General features: G+C 38.6%; 1 protein-coding gene across 1 annotated transcript; it reads right to left on the bottom strand.

The window, feature by feature from the left end:
- Positions 1-3841: 3841 nt before the first annotated feature.
- On the bottom strand, positions 3842-18034 carry LOC139732128 (protein mono-ADP-ribosyltransferase PARP3-like). Its single transcript, XM_071643000.1, has 12 exons — positions 17907-18034; positions 16717-17016; positions 14444-14572; positions 13575-13772; positions 12019-12148; positions 11243-11466; positions 10446-10508; positions 9836-9934; positions 9297-9383; positions 8307-8484; positions 7243-7389; positions 3842-6308 (listed from the first exon to the last, which is right to left on the bottom strand). The coding sequence occupies exons 2-12, from the start codon at positions 16894-16896 to the stop codon at positions 6136-6138; spliced, it is 1608 nt and encodes a 535-aa protein (XP_071499101.1). The 5' UTR covers positions 16897-17016; positions 17907-18034; the 3' UTR covers positions 3842-6135.
- Between the last annotated feature and the right edge of the window lie 8513 nt (positions 18035-26547).

Here is a 26547-nt window from a genome sequence, read left to right as displayed (position 1 = left end):
TTGTAGAGCGGACACACGCTGGATTAAAATGGACACAAGCTGCACTGATTTAAAGCCCGAACAAACCCTGGTCAAGGTCGCATGCCATGTTTACTAACGCGAATCTATATCGGCTCTCGATCTGGATTGAATTCTCGACAGGTGCCTAGCTTTCATAAACAAGAATAATGTCCCTCTTACCAAGGAGCCACCTCCCTGCTCTTACCGTATACTTTCGTATTCGTCTGAAAGAAATATAGGATAGACATATAGCATCCCTTAAAGGTCGATGCAGTAAATAAACTAGGCGGGTCGCCGTATGTAGTGCATGTAGAACTTTGTGGTCCTATAAATTTCTGAGGCTTCTTTTCCCGCCAAATGTGGGTCATTGATACATTTCGCTTTGTGTTCTGCGTTTTCGCAAGAGTCGTACGAGGCTGCATCTTAATTGCTACAATATTGTGGTTTGTCGTACTTATGAAAATACCAGGTGCCTTGTTGATGACCTGATCTCTGTGTGTTTCTTTCGTAATGAGAACTGATGTCATCGTAGGAATTTGTTCAAACATCGTACTTTCACGGCCTGATTGTCATAGTTAAAATCAGTTATGATTCGGCCCTCGAGTAAAGACTCAATTCTTTATATAACCGTACATCAATTAGCCATTGATTGGTAGTTGGTTGAGAGTTGAAACGCCTTACATACTTGTTCATAAACAGTACTGTCAGCTCGGTTTAAACTAAGTAGGTTCCAAGGATGTCCGTCCAATATCACCCAACTTATAAGATCCATGCATCATACTGATGAGGGAAAGCTGGCAGCCAGTGATGTGAGTGTGCGTGCGTGCGTACCGTGTATGTGCTGAAATCATGTTCATAATACAAGTAGCCTGTAAGGTGTACGCGTGCACCTTTACCCAGACTTCGTCGAGGCCTTCTTACTCTGTATTGAAAGTCTATCGTTATCATTGGTAACTGTACTGCATAATGATGTATATGACGTTAACGGTATTTCAAAGCAGTAGGCCTAGTCCTGCCGAAGTACCTGGGCGAGCTGCAATAATTGTCGCAGGACGAATGTCGTGTTACCAGACGAACGAGAGCAAAGCAACCTTGTTCCACGGCCTAATCTAGAGAGACGCGCTTTGAACGGAGCTTGCAACAGCCAGAGGGCCAATTCAAATGACTGAACGTTTTTCCTATTTGATTTGGGGGGGGGGGGGGGGAGGGATGTAATGTTAATTCCACGAATAAGGCACTCCATCACACATACAGTAGGATACCATTACATAGGCTTATACTAAATATTAATTTGCATTAAAAAAAAAAGAGTGGGAACCTTGAGACACGCCTTGGTATAAAACTATTACACATATTGTTTATATATATATATATAAATATATATATATATATATATATATATATACACACACACACACTGGACAGCAAAATAAAAGTACCAACTTCTGTCAAAGGCCGCACACAAAAATTCACCCCCTGGAAATAAACAATTTTTGTACACAGGTGTGCTACAATGCCCCTTACTAATCACATGCACATAAGCAAGTGAATGTCTTCATAACAAAGAAGAACTTGACATGCACAGCATCTTGGTCACTGAATCAAAAGTCCCACACAAAAGCACTTTTCACCATGCAAAAATGGCCACTGAATGGACAACATTTCTTAAACAACCAACATTGATCCAAGCTCTGCAGGAGGAATGGACAGGACTTTCCCAGGACAGCTTGTACAGAGCATGCGTCAGAGATGCCTGGAATGTGTCCAGGCACTAGGAGGACATACACATTATTGAAAATTGATGTTTGTGACTGCTTTTTTTTTCGTCCTGTAACACTGATTTTTGTGTAAAACTTGTAAGGCTCATTCTGTTACATTTTGTGACTTTTGATTCAGTGACCAAGATGCTGTGCATGCCATTTTTTCCCTTTGTAATAAAGATAATCACTTGCTCTTGGGTATGTGATTACTAATGGATATTGCAGCATACCTGTGTACAAAAATTGTTTATTTCTAGGGGGTGAATTTTTGTGTGCGGCCTTTGACAGGAGTGGGTACTTTCTTTTGCTGTCCAGTGTATATATATATATATATATATATATATATATATATATATATATATATATATATATATATATATATATATATATATATATATATATATACAGCTTTCACTCTGCATGCAAAACACCTGGAACTGGCATGGCTTATAAGGGAGATCCTAAATCAAGAGTTTTCACTTTATTCCCTCATTCTACCTGTGCTTAAGTGAGCAATAGTGGGGTGTTACCACCCCCCCCCCCCCTTTTCAGTTGGTAAGATAATTTCTCCATCTTCTCACTAGTTACATATGTTTCCAGGATACAAAATGAAACCATGGAAATTTCTCACTAATCTATATACATTGTATCAAACTTCAATTCGATGACAGCACAAATGAACATGACTTTACTTCAAAATGCCCAAACAATGTGTGGCAATTTTTATTGCATTCATCACTGAAGAATTTATTTCTCAGATAATAGCATGTCTCTCATAAAACTACAACAAATATAAAGCCTCTACTATTGTTTATGTTCTTATAAACAGTTGTACATAAGATGACACTTAAAAAAAGACTTGATCAGCTGTTAAATTTGACTAAAATGACATTATTTCATAAAGTCATCACTTTAACACAACATTAACAGTAAACTTGAATAACTGAATAACTATCATTTCTAAAAATGTGCAGCAATATATGTATTTGCAAACATGCACAAAAGCTAAAAATATATACAGTGTGTATATAAACAAAAAGGTACAAATTGCTACAGTGTGTACCAGTGATAACCACAAACATTACTCATTACAGTCACACCTGAAACTCTTGACTGTTTGTTTTACAGATACAAATATTTTGAAAATGTGTCTTTTTTATTACAATGGAATATAGCTGTAGAAAATGAATTCATGTGAACGTAGTGTGTCTGAATACTGTATGTACAAACTGAAACAGCCATGCAACCTTTCCACAAGTACATGTGTTATAAAAACTAATGGGAAATGACCACATAAAAGTCAAAATATTTCAGTTCCTCCTCACAGTTTGGCAAGAACAACTCCATCTTCACACTCTGAATGCAACAAACTGCTTGCAGTAACATTCTAGGTATCACCTTCAAAGACCAAAGCTCTATCTGCAAACACATTTCACACCACTTACTCAATGGCAGCAATCATATAGTACTTGAAAAAAAATGGTGGCAGTTTGCATATCACTCTAGAATAGGGAGTAAAAATCTGCAGCCATGCTATGGAATTGATGCACTGCCGTTTCATGCATACATGTACATACGTGTACTCTCAACGGGAAATGTTGCTGCCATCATGTTGCTGTCTGTGGCAGCCACCTGCTTGTTGTTACCACTGACCACTACAAGGCCCATTTCAGAAGACCAAGTGTATTTGAAAGAGTAATCTACAGGAAAAGGTGACCTTTATTTCTGTCATCCATAGGTGGATATTTATTAAAGACAAGTTCCAGACAAATCACATTCTTTTATCTTTTTAAAAACTTTTTTCTTTAATGAACACTGAAACAAGCAGCAGATATCCAGAAAAATCCTAAATAAAACAAATTTGTTTCTTTTAAAGGACAGGCAAGATCACATTGACTATCAAACACCAAGAAATGCATGTTAAAATCTGTGTATGATACAAACAGAGGAAATCAATCTTGGCAGAAAAGAAAAGAAAAGAAGAAGACATATTCTATGATGCTCTCCTGTCACTACATAAATTGAAAGACAACACACACACCCTTAGCTGCTTATCTGGAACTTTGTATCTATTGCATGAAATAAGACACAATTTACTTTTTCTAAAATTCTTTAGTCTCTTTGTACATACTATACACGAGTTGTTTTTTTCCTGTAAAATTTAGTTTAAAATGTACAATGCCCTTTATACCATAATCACACAAAACACACTTTGTGAATAAAGGCTAGATTATGTAACTTGATTGAACTAAGGTACAGGTATACAGAATTGAGTAGGCTGGATAGCTTTCACTCACCTACATGTATCCATCTCTTAATTATGTCCTATCGTGCATATACCTTTTTCTGTCTTTACTGTGAGTACATACAATTTGTATATACTTTTTTTTGTACTGAAAAATAAAGGGTTTAGTTATGACACATGTTTGCCTTGTGAACACAAAACTAGACCCCAAACAGATTATACTGTTTGGGGTCCAAAAGAGACTTAGAGTAACATAACATTTTCTTTATTCTGCATACGTAAAAGTAGGAACCAGTAAACATATGATTATACTGTTTGGGGTCTAGATGTATGCATCATGAATACATGGAATTACAACAACAACAAAAAACACACACCAAAAAAACACAAATGAGAGTTTGGTTGAACATTGAGTCTTCTGTACTTTTCAGCCACAATGAAATGATAATCACTCTGCTGCAAAAGATTCACATTGTACATGTAGGTCAATTATCAGACACTCTGCCTAGAACTGCTACGATACAGTGACAATTTCCTCTAATTCCAATCTCTTGGACACAATCCACCATGTGTATTTCAAATGCAATGGGATCCAAAAGAGACTTTGAGTAACATAACACTTTCTATATTCTGCATATGTAAATGTAGGAACCAATAAACATATGATTTTTGAGAGATGCCATCTGTAAACATGTGCTTATGATTTTATTGTTTTGGTTTTTTTTTTTCTGAACATATGTGCAAAGACAATTTCCATGGTGATTAGCTCCTCCCTATTCAATATCTGAGAGGGATTTTCAGGACCTCAATGATATTTACATGGCACCTATGCCACTGGAAATGAACTATGATTTCCACAAGAAAAACTTCCAATGTTAATTTTCTTTAAAAAAAAAAAGTTGTCAATGAAAAAATACTTACTATTCATTTTAAACTTTTGCCTTGGTAGTCGATAGTGCATAGATACTAGATGCACAATTATGGCCAAAATTTATTCTTTTTTCAGTTTTCTCTCTCTTTCTTTCCAGTGATTACGAGAGGGAATGTCCTGAACCATTTTCAATGCCGAATCTTATCTACCTCTTTTTCTCTTCTGAGAGAAAGGGTCATGACTTTGAGCTGCAACGAATCTCTTGTCACGGAAACCCTAACATACATTGTGGCTTGATGAAGGGGGCGTCTCTCTATGGAAAGTACTTTTTAAACAAACCATCTTCAAACAAGACCGTCTTCAAAGTGGCAAACTTCCATTATTATCAAGTAATCACCATGTAGATATTTGATATTTGGAACATGACAGCTTGCCTTCAAACCTTTGTTCAGTTGAATTGTCAAATGCAATGTGAAAAAATTCACATCCTTTCACTCCCACCTGAATTCATTCCTAACATTCAACGCAGCATTATGTCACATCACCAGTACATATTTCAGGTCGGGAAATTCCGTGAAATTTCCAAATATCAAATTTGTCTGCTCGTGGACTAGTCTATCCTCTCAAAACAGCTTCCGGCACCATTCAATTTGGATCTCTAACGAACAGTTCCTGAGAGTTTCAATTTCTCGCACATGGCAACAAATGAATCTGATGGGCATGGCCCTTACGTAGAAACATTTCACACTGACACATGCATGGCCTGTATACCACCATGCACTGATCACACAAACAATGTTGCCAGGTTAACTTCCTTCATTTTCACTCTTTGGTATGATCAAACTGACCTGTAATGATTTAAAAAAAAAAAAAAATCATTACGATCAGTATCATTAAATGCATCTGCCTTGATGATAAAGCGAGGTCTTTTTGGAATTCTAAACCAATTCAATCTGCCAGTGGGAAAAAAAACCCCAAAACATCCAATATTCTAGGCACATGAAAACTGCAATTTTTTCCCCCAAGACATATGTATCAGATAGGTGAAGATAAACAAACATCGAAAGATGTAGACGGAGATGGAATCCTACCCATGTTCACAGAGAATACAGAAGGCTATGTACACTTGGTAAAGAAAGCCAAACACCCCATGTGACAAACGGATGACAAGTCAAGTCAAGGTGAAGTCCTGAATCCTGAAGAAAACCAGCAACAGGTGGATTCAGTGACCAGGGCGGGGCAGGGCGGGGCCCTGTGCCTCACCAGAACTTGAAGAGGCACAGGTACCTCATACGGTTCTGACTCTCCTTGTAGATCAGGTACTCGCTCTGGTAGAAGTGGGAGGAGGAATACTTGCTCTGTCGCACGGGTTTGCCCTGTGGCACGGCCACCTTGTTGCCATCAATTACCAACTTCTCGTCCTTCGAGGGATCTATACAGGTGAACAAGCAATGTAGAGGAGCTTTATATACAGCGGCAGCAGACTAAGCTATAGTGGTAAATGTACTGGTTCCATGACATTTGCTCCTGTGACAATTGCTCCCATGAAATATCTTCATGCTAAGCCAAACACAGATTCTACCCACAAACATAACCCTAACTCTAATCCTAATTCTCACATCAAACTCAACCTAAAACCCTATCACAACCCTAACCCTAACCCTAAGTCCTTGGGGAAAATAAGACCAGAGCATTTGTCACAGGAGCAAATGTCATGTCACCAAATGTATTATATTTAGTAACAGTTACAAGAACTAGCAGTAGCAGCTAGCAGCAGTAGTATTACTTGTAGTTACAGTCTGTAGTAGCAGTGGCAGTGGCACCTGTCATAGTTTGTAATTGTAGGTAACCAGGGCTGGCGCTGCATTTTTACAACACAGGGGGCTGGGCAGTTTATATTTCCTGGTGCCACTTGCGGGGTTAATCAGCTGGCAAGCAAAAAAAGAAAAGAAAAAAAAATTACCTAACCTTATTTTTCTGGTGCCACTTACGGGGTTAAAAAAAAAAATAAGTGGGGGAGCATGGTTAGACCTTATGTATTCCTCTTTATTATGCAAAAAAAAAAAAAAAAAACAACCAGTGACTTTCTTGCTCTCAGCTGGGAACCATTGTCTCTCTATTAGTGTTGTGATTTTAGTTTGTTTCATTCTCCCTTGCCTTTTGCTGAATTTAGATACATATCTCGTTTCACTTTGTGTTGTGTTGTGCTGTGTTGTGTCTATCACAAAAGCTACAAGTTAAGCAAATCACAGCAACTCGTTGGGTGAGAATAATAAGGGCGTTATGGTACCTCAAACACCATGTTTTTAGTGGCAACTTAACGCCCTTATCATTCTCAACCGACGCACTTCAGATACAGTACATACCTGGCTCTTGCTGCCCTTTGGCAATGACGCAATCACTGCCCTTCGGGGCCTGGGTCAAGGAGGAGTTATTGGCCTGAATGTAATGTTCCTTTCCGAGGGCCACCTCATTCAGGAACATCACTGTCTTGCCATCATTGGTGGAGCCAGCTGTCATTGTATGGAGAAAAGCAGGAAGAGGATGGCCTCGTTTAAGCACTACTCACTACAAAATGCTGCATACATGGACTCAAGGCATGATGTGACATGCGCCCTCTATTGTCAGTAACTATTCTTCATTCCTATTCTCCTCATTACCCACTGGGTTTACACTGGGCCAAAAAGTTCTACTTGGCAGTTTGAATCATTTTGTTAATTGTCTACTGACCCAAAGGCAGGATGGTATAAACCACTGTTCCCTTACTTCTAATTAAAGCAAATGGTTAATAGACTTCAGGAAAAAAAAAACAACAACACATGCATTATACCAGCACAACTTTTTATGACAATCCCATGCAGAAGACTGGTGCAATATTAATGTCTAAAATTCATTTCGGAGAACTTTGCAAGCAGATAAATCATGACAAATCAATGGACAAAACTCCTTCTGCTTTACAATTGCCATGCTTTCCAAGTGTTTTGCTCAAATAGTGATGAGTTTGGTCTATCATAGTAGTTGAATTAATATTGTTAAAAAGGCCATTTAGATTCTAGATGTTGCTTTGTCCCAACACAGTAAAATGGGATCTAAATTGAAAGTTATTTGTGCGTTTTTTCTTCTAGATATGGCACTTAACTGCCTCACTGAACCAACCACGATGTGAAATAGGTGAACATTTGTACAGAGACACTGTCAAAGCAACAAAGCACTAACATACATGTAGTTAAAACATGTTGCAATTGAAATCCCAGTGTTTTATGCATAGTACTGGTTATGATCCTTACCAGCAAAAAACTGACTACAACGCATGACTGGAACTAAGAAGGAAAACTGTTTGGTCACAAAAATTGCTGTTCATGTCATGGAAAAGGGTCCCCTTTGACAGCATTCCAGGAAAACTTGCACCTCAAATGATGCCAACACTTACTGTAGCCATGCGACTTGGCGTGCTCAGATGCAAAGTAGATACCCCGTCCCACGCGTCCTCCCGAATGAGGCATAATGCGAAGCCCCGTCTTCAAAATGGCTGCCACAACGGCCACGTTGGTGCCGTGCCACAGCAGGCGCCTGTTGGTGATATTCTTGTGAGCTGAAAATCTGCCCCCCTGGAAAAAACAAAAACAAAACAAAACAGAAAAGTACAATATTACTGAAACTTATTATTTTCCAAATTATTCATGCATTGTCATACCATGGGATGCAAGTCTCAAGTCTCAAGAGACCCATTAGCATGGGCATACATGGAGTGGGAAGGCTAGCCCAGCTTGGATATATTCAAGAATCCCCAAAACGAATTGTGTGTTATTTTATCCCTGATCTCTTTGTTAGTACACTCTCAGCCAAAGAATCTTAACTGGAGTGGACCATCACCAATAAGCGTAAGCTTCGATGCACACATTCCCTGATCGGTGCTATTCGTGGGGTTTTTTTATGTACCCTGGTGAGCAGCAGAAGAATCAGGCCACCTGCGAATCTGCACACTATCAGGTCATTAAGAAATTGGATATCCTTTTGAAAATTTTGCCCTCTGCGGTGCTGCTATGAAAATTGCACACTTTTTGCCATTCTACAATATACATGTCATGGAATGTATGAAAATGTGCATAATCTACTATTCACATCACAATTTGATGTCTCTGAGAATATTCTCAATTATTTTAAATAATAATGCATGGCCTTAAATAGTACAATTTCTATTATTCATGATTCAATATCATAAATACCCAAGGATCTTGTGCATATATTTAGCTGAGACAATTATTATCACACAGAATAATGTATTGGTACTTTTTAGGTACTGGTCAATCACATGCTTTTCAGTTTGTTCCAAAACCCTTTCAGACTCTGAACACAGACCTAAGAATTGTTTTCTTAGTGTAGTGTTGAGCCACAATATCACTTTGTGCCCACAACTCACCTCATCTTCTCGGTCCATCTTCCAGACGTGGAGGAGTTGCTTAGCAACAGCTGGACTCCCAGTGTTGGAAATATATGTCTTGATGAGCTAGATGGGAACAGAGGAAGACATGAACATTAGACCAGATTGGTTTGAAAGCATGTAAACACTTGCAATCTTACACTCATTTTGGAAGACACAACCAGGACTGAAATCTCTGTTTTGCCTCCTTTAATAATTCTACATCAGGTATCGAGTTAATACGAAATGTGACATACTGGATATAGGTGTCATCTATTCTGCCAGGTAGGCCTGAAGATTGGACTGCCCATTGGCCACCTCCGAACCCTTAATGTGAAAATCTTCACCTACTACAGGGGAACTGCATCATAACTAGAATCTAAAAACCATGACAATTACCTTGCTATATCAGATTTCTCAGTATGTCAATGTGTAAAAACAAAGCAATATAAAGAGTTGGGACAGGTCTTCAAAATCACCTCATTAAAGGAAAGTTTTGTTATATTTGACCTCTTTAAAACGACGTTGGACTGTAATACCTTAAACTCGCGGGAGGATTCATCCACCAGCTCCAAGGTGCACTTGAGAAGACCGTACTTGACGTCGAGTGGATTTGGGACTGCATCCCCAGCAGCCTCCTAGAAGGCACAAAATAATTAGTGACACATATTATAAATATTTATATAAATCATAGACGTTTTGAGTTACAAAGAAAGTCTGAAAAGTCATGATTTGCACATGTGTATAAATGCATTTATTACCCGAACAAAAAAGCAAACAAACAAAACCTCAGACAATCAGAAACAGATATGAATTAAGACAAAAACTGGCATTACTAATTTCATGTGTCCCACTCGCTTTGCTCATACATGTAAAATCAACATTCATGAGAAACACATCAGGTATCTGTTTGTGTGTTTAGAATTACATTGAATCGCTCATTTGGTGTTGCCATTTGGCTGCACGAATATCACAATGCAAAGAAGTTGTTATATATAGGAAATGCAGAGCACAACCTTGATTTACATCTTAATGCTTCAAAAGGATTGATACAGTGGTACTGTAATGAAAAAGAAAATTATTATGAGTGACTGAGAACACAAGGAAAGAATTCAATGTCGATTCAATGTCACACTGACAAGGTCTTACCACTTTTTCCTTTGCTTTCTTCTCCCTCTGCATCGTCAGAGTCAGCTCGATGTCGCCGAGCACCTGTGTTGAGAGAAGAAATTAAAAAAAAAAAATCAGAATAAGGTAATCTGTGATATCAAAGATGTAATCAACTTTTTTTAATGGCATCAAAATCTCTCACAAACTGACACACAGTGAATCACTCAACAATGTACTATCGACATCTTGAAAACGCAAAGTAAAATCTGCTGGCAACACAGATGCTTCACTCTTGTGTGTGACCACACGTGAGCCCTGCGCTGGTCGCAGTGACTGTGCATCCCAATCAGTATATTGGGTTCTTTTGTATTCATAAGTGCAAGCTGCAGTGAAATGTGCCACATCAGGTATGCAGCACATGAGAGGTAAAATCCTTTATCTCCTCAGGTAATTTTCACAGTCACTGTGACATATAAATACACAATATTCTTAATGATGATCTATTTAGCATGCAATCCTGCATTTTATTGCTTCCAATAATAAAATAGTCATACTTACTAATTAAAAACATTCAGTTGCACTTTCATTCCTTTGAAAAAGAAGAAGTCTCTATTTTTGTAAAGCCTTTGAAAACCCAATTTGGTAAAACCTGTGCTGCATAAGTTGCCATTGATTTGTGCAATCAGCATATCTTGGTTCAAGACTCAACAGAGCTCCAACCACATGATAGCCACTATACTTTTGCTCAGCACAAAGGCTTAAAAAAAAATCATGATCATTTTCTCTTATAATGTTTTTTGTAAATGTGATTTGTGGGTCAGGCTAAGCATCCTCACCAGCAGCATGTCCTTCTTGGCCTGGATCTTCTCGGCGTCGTCGATGACGGGCGGCACCTTGCGTCCGAAAGAGTGGGGGATGATGGTGTAGAACTTGGAGGAGAGCTGACTGAGCTGGGCCTTGCTCGTCTTGCCCTGGACCGCCTTCTCGATCTCCTCCAGCGCCTCGAAGCCCTTGGCAATCTGCGCTTTGCTCAGCTTACCCAGGGGCATCTTCTTCACATCTACGGACGAGGGCAGTAAACAGCAAACGGGACAGTGAATCGTTAATCTATGGGCTCTACACTCCACAATTCAAGTCCCCCTGAACGTCTATGAAACAGCGTAAAATGGAAAGAGCAATTGTGGCCCCCTCATGTACCAAAGGTACAGATTTACATTGTTTTCAGTTTGAGCTGCCAAATCTGAGTGGCAAGATTCTACATACTCAAAGTGTGTGTGCTGGTGAGTAGAAATAAAGCTTTAAAAAATAACAAAGCTAAAGAAAAGTGTGCTGATTTTAATACCATACTAAATTTTTCCTGTTGACAGTAATGTTATCTAAACACATGTAATTTGTCATTCAAAATAATTTTTCAGTTTCTTTTAAATACAACTATGCATTTTGAATGGATTTTCAGCCTCAATTGTGGATACTGGCTTCAATTTCCTGCCTAACATGAATTCAATTATGAAAATGAAATAAAGCACTAGAAGACTTTCTACAAGAATGCAAAGAAAATGTTCAGAAAGGTAGAGACGCCAATGTGAAGTAGGTATAATTAGTACTCTCTTACCAATTTCAAACTTGGTCATCTGTTCCTTGAACATGTCTTCATTGAAGATAAGCTTCACCAGCTCCTGAGTGGGTTTCTCCAGCTGGGAGGGGAGGACTTTCTTGTCACTGTCATCATCCAGGTTTGCCAGCTATGTGACGAGGAAAGATGATGGAGGAGAGAGATGCACAACATTGGAATCATCACACATCTAAATTGAAATCTAAGGCAACCTACCAGTGCTACAAAACTTATGCAGGAGTTAGGCCGGGACTTGCTTTCGATTCGAAGGAAATCTTCGAGGGTCGGCATGTTGCACAAGGCCTTGGGGGGAGGGGGGGGGGGGGCACTTGGCCATGCTGGTGTCGGACTACAGTTGTACCTACATCCAGCTACACGAACCACCACACGTACTTCAGGAAACTCTTTCATCCAGTACTTCACCCGTACCATTTCAAACACTCCTATATTCCATCTACTATCAAGGACTGGAACTCACTACCACCCGATATCAAGAGCATAGTCAACAACAAAACTTTTAAACTTCAAGCAACTAATTTTTTCCATAGCCAAGACTCAAGCTACAAGGACTAACAGAGCAATAATGTCCCCTCCCCTTCCTCCTTGTTTGGTTATAGATGGAACGTTGAGGGGTTTTTTGAAGAAGAAGAAGGCCTTTGGGCATCTTCGCACTAATCTGGGAGGTTGACTTGTAAGATTTTAAAACCAGACAGCTACTACTACTGCTACTTGGGCTGATAACATAATGTGGTTGTTCGGTTATGTGGATTGCACAGATTGGACAGGAGATTTGACAGGCGAGTTATCAATTTCACTGCACAAGTTGAAGTTGAAGGGACGATGAAAGAATTTCACACTTGCCCTCATCAATATGATACCCTATAAGTGTAGATTAATACAGCGCTGCACATTAACCCATATTTTCCACTGGTACAACCTGTCCTGGTCATACCGGTAGGTACCTAGTTTTTCCATTTTTGTATTGGTCCATTTGTGAAAAGTTTCTGGTCCGACAGTGATTTTTCACTGGTCTGGACCGTTGGACCAGTGCCAGTGTGCAGCGTTGGTTCATACACTTACTGTGCTTTGTTCACCCACTGGCACAGACACTGGAGTGCTTTCACTGCTGAACAGCACAGACCTCTCATAACTCACTGTCATTGGATTTAGATTATCCCATCCCTCTATAAATCCCTATTGTGTCACCATGGCCTTCAGGTTGGACTGAGGCACATTACTACACCTAGTAGCCTTGCTAATTTTACAATTAGGTCAAGTTTGGAGACATTACTAAATGCTGATGAAAAAGCTAGCCACGTTAAACTACGTGCTTATATCAGGCACATAAAGGATTCATCCATAGGAGTAACAATTTGAAACTGTATCCATTGATTCTACGGGTAAGAGTATGACTTTCACAAATAACCATGGTTAGCTGAAGGAAGCAACATTGATTTCTTAAACAGTATATCATTTTCTTGGGCAGGCACGCAACGAATACTAAATGTTTGGGGAAACCACAAACAAACTCTGAACAGCCCTGGATCACTGCCTACCTTTTCGGATGTCTCCTGGAGCTCCTCCGCATCCGCCTCCTCCACCTCAATCAGGGTGTACTTGCCCGGGTGTGGCTGGAAGTTTTCCCTGTCGTCCCACTTGTTCTTGGTCTTGTCGCTGAACTTCTTGCTGAAGGCTTTCTTGGCGGCCTCCAGGTCTGAGCCACAGGAGTTGAGGGCATTTTGCCCAGGTTCACCCTGTGGAGTTCAATAATTTCATCATTTTTTACTTTTTATTGACAAAAATGTAGTTACTGACCAAGTGATTTTGATAATTACTTTTGTTGCATGATTACAAAACATTATATTCAATCACTAATGCAAAAACAAAAAAAAATTGAATATTTCTGGAATCTCATTTTTGGCTTATGAAATGCCATCTTTCCTCTGTACAGTCCTTTCACAATAGGCTAAATACCAAACTATCCATCATTAGGCCTACACAAATAGGTATTAAACGAACAATGGGGAGGTTCTATGTTAATTTCAATGCATCATGCTTCTTTCCTTTATTGTTTCACCCTCTCTCTCTGCTTAACTCTGTTTTTTTAAAGGGAGGTCAAGAGGCCAATCACATTTTCTGTGATAATCGTAATTTTGTTTTAAAAGAAAATCAATTTCCTTGTACAAGATGAAAGCATCACCAAATGAGGTTTATTCCAAGTTTCCTGTAACCTCAAGCTCAAAGTGACTTTATCAAAACCGTTCAGTTGACAAACAGTAATACATGTACACCATTACATCAATTCACCTGTGCCCTGTACTGTCTTTAAGAACAACTGAAAAACAAAACTGCTCTCATGTCACAGAGACATGCTGATATTGAGAATGGATAGCTTCTTGGTGCCCACTCTTTCCTGTAAACATACCACTCTGCCCCATCTCGTCCACACATGGTAGTTGTTCCATCCCGTCAGGAGAAGTTGTATGATGTAATACTTGTTGTTATTCTGTCCAATGTTGGTCTGGTTGAGCATACAGTCGTAATCTTGGTACACCTACACATACAAAATGTAAACATCAATAGGAAATCATTAGAAATAACAAAAAGAAAATCAAATATATTCTAGAGCTCATTTGAATGTAGATTTTCAACTTGCACATCTTTTTCACTTTTTTTGTTGTTGTTCTTGGTCTCATTTACTCAGTGTCTTTCACAAGCAAAGTGCTATTGCGAAGTACAATTTTCATCAGGATGCAAAACTGCATCTAACACAAACTAAACTTTGCCTATATGTTAATACATGTATAACTTAAGAAGGAGATTGTCTTTTAATGAAATGTTTACTCCTTTACAACACTCAGTGGCCTACACAAAAGGAAAACTACAATGTACCTACTCTACATTCAGGGACCTGTTCAACAGCAGCCAGTTATAATTAATTAATACCTTCATGCCTTCCAGTGGTTAATACCACTCAGGGATTGCAGGAGGCTAACCCCAACTACTTTATTGATTCTATGATTGAGGAACTAACTCTCTGTTTAGGACTGCACTGGAAATAATAGACCCAGAAAGGAACCTTACAAGTCACTCTTATTTGGCTTGCCACACTGGACTGAGAATAGGTATTATTCCCGCTCCTTTTCTCATAATGCTTCCTCAGTCCTCGCCCGTTTTTACTTCCTCCTTGGACCAAGTCCAGATCTTAAAGGACAAGTTCACCTTCATAAACATAAGGATTGAGAAAATGCAACAATATTAGTAGAACACATCAGTGAAAGTTTGAAGAAAATTGGACAATCAGTGCAAAAGTTATGCATTTTTTAAATTTTTGTGTTGGAACCGCTGGATGAGGAGACTACTACAGCTTGTGAGTCATATGCGTACAACAGTATAAAAAAAATATAAAAGAAAATTCATCATATTTTCACTTTTTTTCGCATAATAAAAGAGCAATTGACTTGCCTCTTTCTAAAGGCAGGGGGAATAATATTACCCATAACATTTATCGGTAACGAGTCAGGGGAATGTGTACTTTTTTCAAAAGATGGAATTTTGTGAAATTCTCTTTATATTTTCCTTATATTGTTGTACGCATGTGACATCTAAGTTATTCATACACTGCAGTAGTCTTCTCATCCAGCGGGTACTGCCCAAAAACTTCAAAAATTCATAACTTTTGAACGGATTGTCAGATTTTCCTCAAACTTTCAATGATTGTGTTCTACTAATATTGCTACATTCTCTCAATCCTTATGTTTATGAAGGTGAACTTGTCCTTTAATATGGTAATAGTCAATGGCATTAAGGATGTAGGTCCATAGAGGACAAAAATCCATAGTCACACAGACCACACAAACCATTGGTTTTATTTCATTTTTTTTTTTAAATAGAAAGTTGATTATACATAATGTACACTGTGAATTGAGAAAGAGTTAATAGGTACTAAAATAACCGGTACTACTGTATAAGCATATATAGATTCAACATCCTTCTGGCTCTGTATTACCAATACTAAGTGCATTCCATGTAAGAATTATTGATGTTGTATAGAAGACAGTAACTTGTTATCATTGGCTAAACAGAACAACACAAACTTGTGTGCAACGAATTATCATGGAAACAGAAATATAGGCAAGGGGGGGGGGGGTAGAGAAGTAAAATTCATTTACTAAAAATGATTAATTCAAAGGAAAAGAACAAGTGTATTTGTAGGCATCTCCATCATTCTTTAACATGGCGGGAGGAGAGCTAGAAAGACCATGACTCACTTCTTTTTTTTTCTTTACTTCTTGTTGCAGTTGTTGCAATTATCATGTCCTGACCATATTTGCTACAGTACATTGTATGTGCAGACTTCCATATGACAACCCATGCATATTTTGAATTTCTGGGCCCTGTTTTGAAAAGAGTTAAAAATTGATTATATAGTTGATTTCAACTGTAAGTCTATGGCAGCCAGTGTGTTAAACAGGGCCCTGGTATGCTACTCGTCTTTTTTATGTGATGACACATAGTCCTAAAACACCTGGCAAAACAATAACTAATAACAATGTTATTGTAAGGTTGTTCAGTTTTACATGCAAGAGACATATCGATCATGAAGGATGTCCTGAAGTAAAATAATCAGACAGTCAAATAAAGCAAAGAGAATAATGTGATAAAATGTTTTTCATTAATATTCATTTTTTTTCTTACCTCGGCACCAGACATATGGCAATGACTGTCTACTGTACAGACTTTGTGCTTTCCTTTGTCTGCTGCCTTCAGTTTCTCCACAGCTGCCTTCAGCCCCCCATCGTCGGGAGTGTCCTGCTTGCCCTTCTTGGCTTTCCCGGCAGCAGCTTTGGTGGATGCACCTCGCTTCTTGGGTGGCATTATGATGATGATGATGGCAACGCACAAGATATACCACGGCTGATGGAGTCTCCAAACCTAGACACGCTCTGCAAGGGAGCTTGCTTCTGAATAATATTTATCACAACGGTTTAAAACTGCCTGCAATGGAAAAATAAATATGGAAGAATCCATAGACAGTCTTTATAACTGCACATGTACCAAGGAGCGCCCCGGGGTTAGGGGGAGTCAGAGCTCCAGTGCAGTGACTGAGGGTGGGGTACCCCTACCCAGGGCAAACATTTATGATCATTTCACTTTCTCATTTTACACTCCCTACCCCCTTAGTAAATAAAGTTTAGTGTTTGAGCTTTCAGCTATGTACTCGAAAATAATGCAACGCCCCACTACTACACTAGGCTAGGCCAGTTGCCCATGACTCTAGACTTTACTCACCTTCAAATCAAATCTGGAAAAGTCATGGAAACATAAATTCAACTGTTACGACTCAGATACCGTAAAATTCCCATGATACCCCTGCCCTACGCATGCAAATAGCAGAGCAAATAACAATTGCAGCAAGACTCATGAGGATGCAGAGGGGCAAGCAGTATACTTTATGCCCAACATCAAGGTAAATCAAGTAAATCGTATGTTAAAATTGTCTCGTTCCTGCTTGTAACCCCGGTTAACATACAACACTCAGGCCAGCTCCAGGGACGTATTTGGGCTGGTCGCAGTATCTTTCCTGTAGTTCCACGACTACTGTCGACACCAGCTTACCGGTTAAATAAATTTAGCTCTACCAATTAAATGACCGACCGATCTGCGAGTTTATAAAGAGAGTAAAAACGTGTGACAGAATCGTGATCATTTCTTCGTGATGCCCTCGCCAGACGAGTAGTTTCTAGTACTACAGCTACAGACACAGTTAACAAAACGGCAGACTGGTCAACGTCGTCATCGAAGAGAATTATTAGAATAGAAGTCAAGTAATTTTGTTCTCGAAGTAAACCGCTACACACAAGCTAGTTTTACATTTAAAATGTTACCTGGATCAAACCGCAACAAGTCCAGCTCAGCCTGGGCAACGCGCAACGGATATATTACTCACAACTGCAGTGGTTCAAGTGAATACTGTTGATTTTTATACCATAGGCCGCTCCGTAGCCAATACACGCGAGGCACGTAAAATGTCAGCTCTAACCTTTGGACCTACATGTTCGAACAAGTAGCTCGCCGTCTTCACTCGGCTTTGCACGATCAATGCGAGAGGCATGGACGAGCTGGCGATCAAGTGAGCACATGCAATTCGGAGCAGTGACGTCAGTGTAAACAAGTTGAAAACAGTAGACTTTATACAACTCCTTCTTTCAAAAATCAATGCGAGTAGGATGCAACATTTAGACTCATGTAATTTGCAAAACTACCCAGTTAAATGTAAGTATTATTAAAAGCATGAAAATTAATTTGATTTTCAACACACTGATACGCATTAGATAGAATAGGATCAATATACAGGAATTAATTATAAATAGCGACTGAAAGTTATTATAATTACAGGGGCGTGGTACCTGTACTAACTTGCATTGACACTTTCAGATCATCATCTCCTTTATATTTTATACAGGTATTGTGAGTTTATATATTTATTTTTTATATTATGAATTTGTTGCGTTGTGAGCGACTTGCTAAAGGTTTTATTGACAAACAAACGCTTCGTTGTGTACTAAGCAGTCCTAAGTTCTAGTAGTAGGCCTGTGTATTTCCACATGACATTTACCGCTGAAGAAATTTCCCTTTCAACTACGACAACGGCTTCTCCCATGGCTATAATTTTATGAATATGATAAATCATATCAGTGTGTACGTGATATGCAGAGTTAACAACATAATTATTTCGTCATGTTAATGCTAGCAACATGCGTGGAGTTATCCATTAAGAAAATTCCACAGAGTTCTATCGTTATAATTTTTTGTAATCATCATTTAGATAGAGCAAACTAGCATCACACCGAACATGATATTATCATTACAGTATGCCATCTGCAATCCGTTATACATTGTTTTAACGACTCCATCGAAGGAAATAGTGATGTTCGGCTTACTTCGTTCCATCGGGTGATCGCGTTCGCGTCGAGAGGAACGAAGTATTAAAGCCGTATGATGTTCAGAGGACAAGATGTCGCATGAAGAATTCAAAACCTCTGCTCAAAGTTCAGACAAATCGGCAATACCTGTTTACCTTTAAGTGAAAATCTACCCTATGTTATCTCTAGTTACGTTCAGACGGATACTGATCCTAACTTCAATTAACTCCGAGGATAAGCTTTTGCACTTATCCTTGAAGTTAGCTAACTTTGAAATATAAGATCAACGTCTGAACGTAACTTCTGGCTTTCATTATTTTTAGTCTGAATCTTATCTTGAAAAAAAAAATTCTTAGACGGATGTATTAATGCATGAGTGAAATTAAATTGAATGAATTAATGAATAACCAAATGAATGATGAAAATAGTGAAATGAATAAGTAGGAAAGAGAGGAAAATAAAAAGAATAGAAGAAATCTATCAGAAAAAAAAAATCAAATTTGACTTGTCTTTCCTTCAATGAGAGTGTCAATACTTTTATATACGTGCAAGTAAACATAATTTTCATTTGTTGTCCTTTTTAGTGGAAGGTTCTCCTGAAACCAGTCAAATGACAACACAAAGAATTTCCTGCTCTCACGGCCCCCTGTAGTCAACAATGCCGAGTTAGGGACGTAATCTTTGCAAATATATCCATAACATAGAAGGCCTACTGTAAGTATTGCATATCACCGAAGGACACTTTGGAAATATGAATCAGTTCAGTTCGCCAACGTACTACACCGCCGGCGGAACGTTTTCAAAAGTGTGTGTGTGTGTGTGTGTGTGGGGGGGGGGGCACTTTCGAGTTTCTTGAGCTAACAAGCAAAAAAAAAAAATTTTTTTTTTTTTAAGGCCTTCAGCGCAACTTCTGGTGCCTTTTCCGGGTTTCTTCAGCTGACAAGCAAAATAAATAAATAAATGAATAAATAACAAAAAACGGTCTTAAGCGCAAAAACGTAACCTTACCGCGCTCACACTTTAAGTTTATATCTATTTCTTTCTATTGCCACTTACGCACTTCCGGGGTTTAAAAGAAAAAAAAAGTGGGGTGGGGGTGGGCAAAGTGGTGACACCTATATATATTTGTTTGGTGGGGTTCCCCCGGTTCCTTCGGCCATATGCCCTTTGTACTTTAGTAGTTTCTTTCCTTGACCGAAAGTTCGGTCTGTATCTGGTCTGGGAATGGGATATATTCCGAGGAGACTGCATCTGGCTTCACGCAATCCCCTCCTGAGAGCCGTAAATGCCCCCCCCCCCCCCCCCCCCAAAAAAAAAAAAAAAATAGAAAGAAAGAAAGAAAAAAGAATTACTCCTCCAGAAAGACGGATTTTTCTGTCTAGGGCTCACACCCGTAAATATAATGGATTCTTCCCGGCCTGATCACAAATTCGTACCAAAGATACCAAAATTAATTCAGAAAAAAAAAATCATACAAAATCAGGAAATGAAGGTAGAAGAAAAGTTTTCTAGCTCAAGTTGATGAGTGTGAATTCCTCTACAAAATATATTCTGCTTGGCAGGTGATAGCCTTTTCTTGTGGAATTTAAAGGGGCTTATTTAACTCGGCGCACGCACAGAAAATCTGAGCCTTTTTGAGTTAAAAAGACACGTAGTCTGACTTTGCCGACCTTTTGACAGAGTTTGAGCCGAATAACCCCCTTGATATTTTGATGAGTGAAAGGGCACATCTTACTTTATTTTGACGTGCGATATGAAAGACGCCATTTGTATGAGTTATTTTACAGATTTTTTTAAAGTTTGATTTTTAACACACATCCCTATGGGGAAATGGGTGTGAGCCCTCTAGACCTCTTTCCATGATAGGCCTGTCACCTTGTCTGCTCGTCGTCAGCCATCGGGGGAAGCAATGGGCTGGTTAAACGAATTAGCTAGGGCGCCATCAGTGGCTGTAATCATACAACGTTCATTTTGTACGTGCTTGCTATTTTCCATATAGTGGGGTGGCTTAGTGAAATTATCGTGACACGGCGGACAAAAGCATGATTTTTTCACCAAAGGTACTTCATGATGTACCTTCTCAAAAAATAGGGTGCTCCAAGAAAATTGATGCTGGGAAGGAGGTTAGAGGTCAAAGGTCAATGACCTTTATTTGTGAAATAGGTTTTTTGGCTATTTCTCAGGTCAGGAATATCCAATCTGGATAAAACTTGGCAGGAAGAATATTGAGAACAAGTAAAATATTTTGATTGAATTTGGGGTGAAATTTCCAAAGGTCAAAGGTCAAAGGTCAATGAACTTTTTCTAAAAATCATGTTTTTGTTTATTTCTCCAGGTAGGAAGATTCAATTTTCACAAAATTTGATATGAACGTTGTATAGAAGGTACCAAGAGTATAAACCAGGGGTCAAATATAATTGTTGATTTGTGCGTTGCCATGGCAACCCAAAACTAGGGTTTTTAATTGAAGTTAGTTACAGGAGGCTATTTTCCAGTTTGGAAGAGATTCCATTTGAATAGGTACAACTGATCAACGGGATGTATAGAGGTTTGAAATACTTTTCATTAGTGTTAAGTGGTATGTTGCCATGGCAACTACATATATAGATTTTGGTTAAACTTAAAGGAGACTTCAGAACTTATGAATTTGAAGAGATTTCCATCAGGGTTGGTATTATTGATCAACAAAAAAGTCGCCAGACAAAGATTTGTCACCTTTATAGCATGTGGGTTGAGTGAATGCAGCAACAATAGTAGAACACATCAGTGAGAGTTTGAGGAAAATTGGACAATCCGTTCTAAAGTTATGAATTTTTGAAGTTTCTGCTCATGCAGTCGAGGCTGGATGAGAAGACTACTATACCTTGTAATATCACATGTGTACAACGATATAAAGAATGAACTAGAGAGGGGCCGTCAAAGGCGGCAGACCCACGCCTAAGTACAAAGTCGGGGTAAACATAATGTGCATTCGGTCATCTACCAGAATTCGGCCACTTAATTGCCAGTGTGCTTTATCACCAGCCACTGAGTTCTACCAAAGATCGTACACTGAAGTGTACGATCTTTGGTTCTACAGTCACATCACACGCAAATCACATAATTACACATACGGTATTAACACTCATTCACGTACAGGAAAGTCCTTAAGTCTCCTCCAAAAATCCATCGAAAATCCCAAATTCCACCGTCAAAAGTGCAGAATCGGAACTTTTCCAAGCGCGCGCGAATTAAGTCCAGTTTTAAGAGTATTGTCTACGCGACGGGTCGCGGAAAAAGCGCTAAAAATCGAGAAATACGCCGTTTTCTTGCGGGATATTTTGATTATATCAAGCCGAGAGTGTGATGATATCAAAGGTCGTATGAGTGTACGATCTGTGATGGTATCCACAAAAGCAAAAAAGAAAAACAAAATTTACGTACCCCCTAGGCAATTACCCCTATGATTAGTGTCTACGGGAATTATTCAATGCAAGGGTTGAATGCAAATGTCTACTGCACCAGTATTCGGCCACCAACGAGCGCCGCAACGTCGCCGGTGCAATTTTGCACCAACAGTGTAGAGCGCGATGCATTTTCAGCGGCCTTGCACACGCATTGACATTGAGCACGCATATCGTGCAGTGTGACTGCGACCGAGCAAAATGCTCCTCCAACGAAAAAAACAATCAATGTTAATTTGAAAAATCATCAAATATCAAAGGTCGTATGAGTGTACGATCTGTGATGGTATCCACAAAAGCAAAAAAGAAAAACAAAATTTACGTACCCCCTAGGCAATTACCCCTATGATTAGTGTCTACGGGAATTATTCAATGAAAGGGTTGAATGCAAATGTCTACTGCACCAGTATTCGGCCACCAACGAGCGCCGCAACGTCCCCGGTGCAATTTTGCACCAACAGTGTACAGCGCGATGCATTTTCAGCGGCCTTGCACACGCATTGACATTGAGCACGCATATCGTGCAGTGTGACTGCGACCGAGCAAAATGCTCCTCCAACGAAAAAAACAATCAATGTTAATTTGAAAAATCATCAAAATACGGGCCAGTTTGTGATGACGGAGAACGAAGTTTCATAAATCTAGAAGGACATAGTCCCTCAAATAGGCCTAAACGTAAATTTCGGAATTCTTACGAACATTTGAGCAGCGAAGTCGGATCGTTGGGGAGTTTATGTCTTCGTATGGTAGCGGAAAATCGCAAAGTGAGAAACGGGAAATTTTCGGAATGGTCACTATACCATGGGGTCAAAACTTCAAGGTCACACAGAATTTGCAAGGGTCAACCGATTATCACCAAAATCTAATCGATTCTTTCCTGTCATTATCCAAACATTCCCTGAACATTTCGTGCAAATCCGTTTACCCGTTCTCTTGTTATCTTGTACACAAACAAACAAACAAACAAACAAACAAACAAACAAACAAACAAACAAACAAACAAACAAACAAACAAACAAACATACGGAACCCTTTACATAACCCCCTGCCGATTTTCATCGGCGTGGGTAATAAAGAAAATTCAACATAAATTATTTTCGCTTACAAAAGGATACTCGACTTCTCTTTCAGAAGGCAGGGGGAATAATATTACCCTTGACATACGTCACTAGCAAGTCAAAGAAACTATGTGAACTTTATTCAAAAAGTATGGTTTTGTGAAATTCTCATTTCATTTTCCTTAGAATGTGCGCATGTGACATCATACACTGTGGTAGTCTTTTCATCCAGCCGCGACTGTGCAGATACCTTAAAAAATCATAACTTTTGAACGGATTGTACGATTTTTTCCAAGCTTTCTGTGATGTGTCCTACTAATATTGTTGTATTCACTGAATCCACGTGCGCATGAAGGTGGACTTGTCCTTTAAGGACAGATTCTGAAAGAGCAGACTGTAAGCTTTAAAATGATGTATCACACAATTCAAAGGGATTCCCCTAACCTATCTAAATAATAATACCGGTACTGGAAAGAAAGCACACACTCTGGATAAGTATGAACTGAGAAAAGAGGCTGCATTGTCTATTTTAGCGTTTAATCTTTACCAAGCTGTCTCATGTCATTATGTTCATCTTTTCTTCCCCCCTCCAATTTTCATTTGAGTTTGTCATTATTAATTTTTGATGATAAGAACGATGCCACAAGGCATTGTTTCTTAAAAATGCTTCAACTGCTCCTTCAGGTCCAAAATCTACATCAATATATATTATTTTCCTGATCTCCTCAACATTTTCCAAAAATAAAGCATACACCTTTTATGCATTGAGTCCTCCTTTTTGTGGATAATTAAAGGCAAAAACCCAAAATTAGTGCTTGAAAATTATTCTTAAGTGTGAGTTACGGATAGAAAGAACCTCTGTAAAAAAAAAAATGAATCTGTATAATCAATGTTAAGTATTGTTAATAACACAAAATGTGAACAATATTTCTATGATAACATGTTTCCAGACTAAACCGTCCGCATTTATGCTTTAATGAGAAAAATACTGATATCTCTTTATATGTTTGCTTTGATTGCAAAAACTGTATATGGTAGGATGTCTTGTGATACAACAGGGGGGCATTTCATGAAGCAGTTTGGTCAGATATTTTTCTGACAAACTGTTACAAACTACAGAAATCCTTGCATCTGATTGGCAGAGAGCAAATTTGTCCGACAACTTGTCGGACAAAATGCTTCATGAAATGCCCCCAGACCTACACATATTATGCATGAAATGTGATATCCTGAACATTTTTTTCAAGTCACTCTCCCAAAAGTGTATATATAGGACCTTTAAGTTTTTCTTGTGTTTGTTCCTGGCAGATTACTAGTACACAAATGCTCCAATCCATGATGACCTAACGGAAATTAAGGAAATTAAAATGAATATACTGAAAACCAAAACTACAGATACTAATAACTTACTTCATTCTTCTCTCCCCACCCCACCCCTTCTTTTTGGTTTCTTGATATACTAGTAGATCTACCTGACTTTGATAATTGTCATTATGTAACATCATCTTCAATTGACAAGGCGATAAAACTTAACAATCATTTCATTATGCTGCTGGACTAATGGGGTTAGTTGAACTATATTGTTTTTAATGTGCTATACTTTTTCCTCCTATCAATCACATGTATTTTTGGGTGGAATGTATTTTGACATAAAGCATCATAGAATCAACCGCCTTTGGGGTCGGGAATTTTGTCATATCATATTGTGATTTAGATTCTGCTCTATGCCGATTTTGTTTTATTTCTATCAACTTTTTAAACTTCCCCATAGACTTTGTTCACCAGCCAACTACATCCCACCCTCTTTGGATAATGTGAACCAATCAAACATTGCTTTTACTTTTTAATAACATGTCTATACATAGCTATCAGACCAAAAATATTCAAACCGCTTTAAGTCTTTATGAGTGAAATTACAAATATCAATATATCTTTAAAAATATTCAAATTGTCTAAATTCAACTTTATCTATGAAAGCAGACTTTTAACTTTTTTAAACATTTGAATAACCCCCATAAGAAATAAGAAACATATAAAGAGGGGAGGTGCGGACTATAAAAATTGCTTACGGGAAGCAGGTAATCCCTGCGCTAAACCTATGGAATTCACACAATCTTGGAGGAAACGGGTTAAATTTGTTAGGAAATATGTAGGGCAATACCCAAAACCTTAAGTTCTCAATGGAATATGCAGCTCTTCTACTGGTAAACTAGTAGTTCTGGGAGAAAAAATGAACTGTGACATAGTCCTACACCTGGCTCAGTCATTGCCCAAGATTTAAAGTATCTGAGCCAGAGTCACATGTCACTCTTTGCCATTTCTCTACAGGAGGTAGACAGTACTAAAAAAATCCTTTACCAGAAATTATATGAAATTATTCAATGAAAAGGTGCTTAAGAAAACTGGACTATTCCAACACACCTCCCTCAGGTCTGCAACACAGACTAACCACCTGTTACCATAGGAAAACCAGTAAAAATGGTGTATTACTGTAAACATGCACATAATATGTCGTATTATGGGTCTGAATTTTAAGACTAGCAACCATGTACATTGCATTGCATTGTACAGAAACCTGGCGAATGCCCTGTGTATAGTCTTTGAATTCAGACATTATTGTTATGTACAAATTAAGGGCATTTTCTCATTTTTTCTGTTAGCGGATTTCTTGGAGCACCCCCTAATTTTGATCCTCATATATATACCAATGTCTGAGGAAAAAATGACACTTTTGTCCGGCGTGTCACGATTATCAGTATATTTGTCACTAAGCCACCCCACTAATAGTCCTTTCATTTCTGTTTTCATTTTCAAACAACATACATGATTACAAGCGACAAAATGATCATAGTACATTCCATGTTACATGATAGCATATAGAAACACATCTTGTTTTATTCCCCCTCTTTTATTATACCTGTTTATGATATTCCGGAACGATTTGACATCATTACTAACGTGAACAAGGATGCATTATAAAAGCACTGGATTATTACTTTTTTAATATGAATGAATGAAAAGCTTGCAACCAAAAGGCGCTACAGCCATTGAAAAACGACGGCGGATTTAGCGCATTTTGGAAGCAAACTCTTCAAATACAAG

Source organism: Diadema antillarum, unplaced genomic scaffold (assembly GCF_040938485.1).
Source record: "Diadema antillarum isolate AM-2024a unplaced genomic scaffold, OU_Dant_1.0 seq00000400_RagTag, whole genome shotgun sequence".
Lineage (NCBI taxonomy): Eukaryota > Metazoa > Echinodermata > Echinoidea > Diadematoida > Diadematidae > Diadema > Diadema antillarum.
The sequence above is the reverse complement of the archived record's forward strand: the minus strand, read 5'-3'. Positions and strand labels throughout refer to the sequence as shown.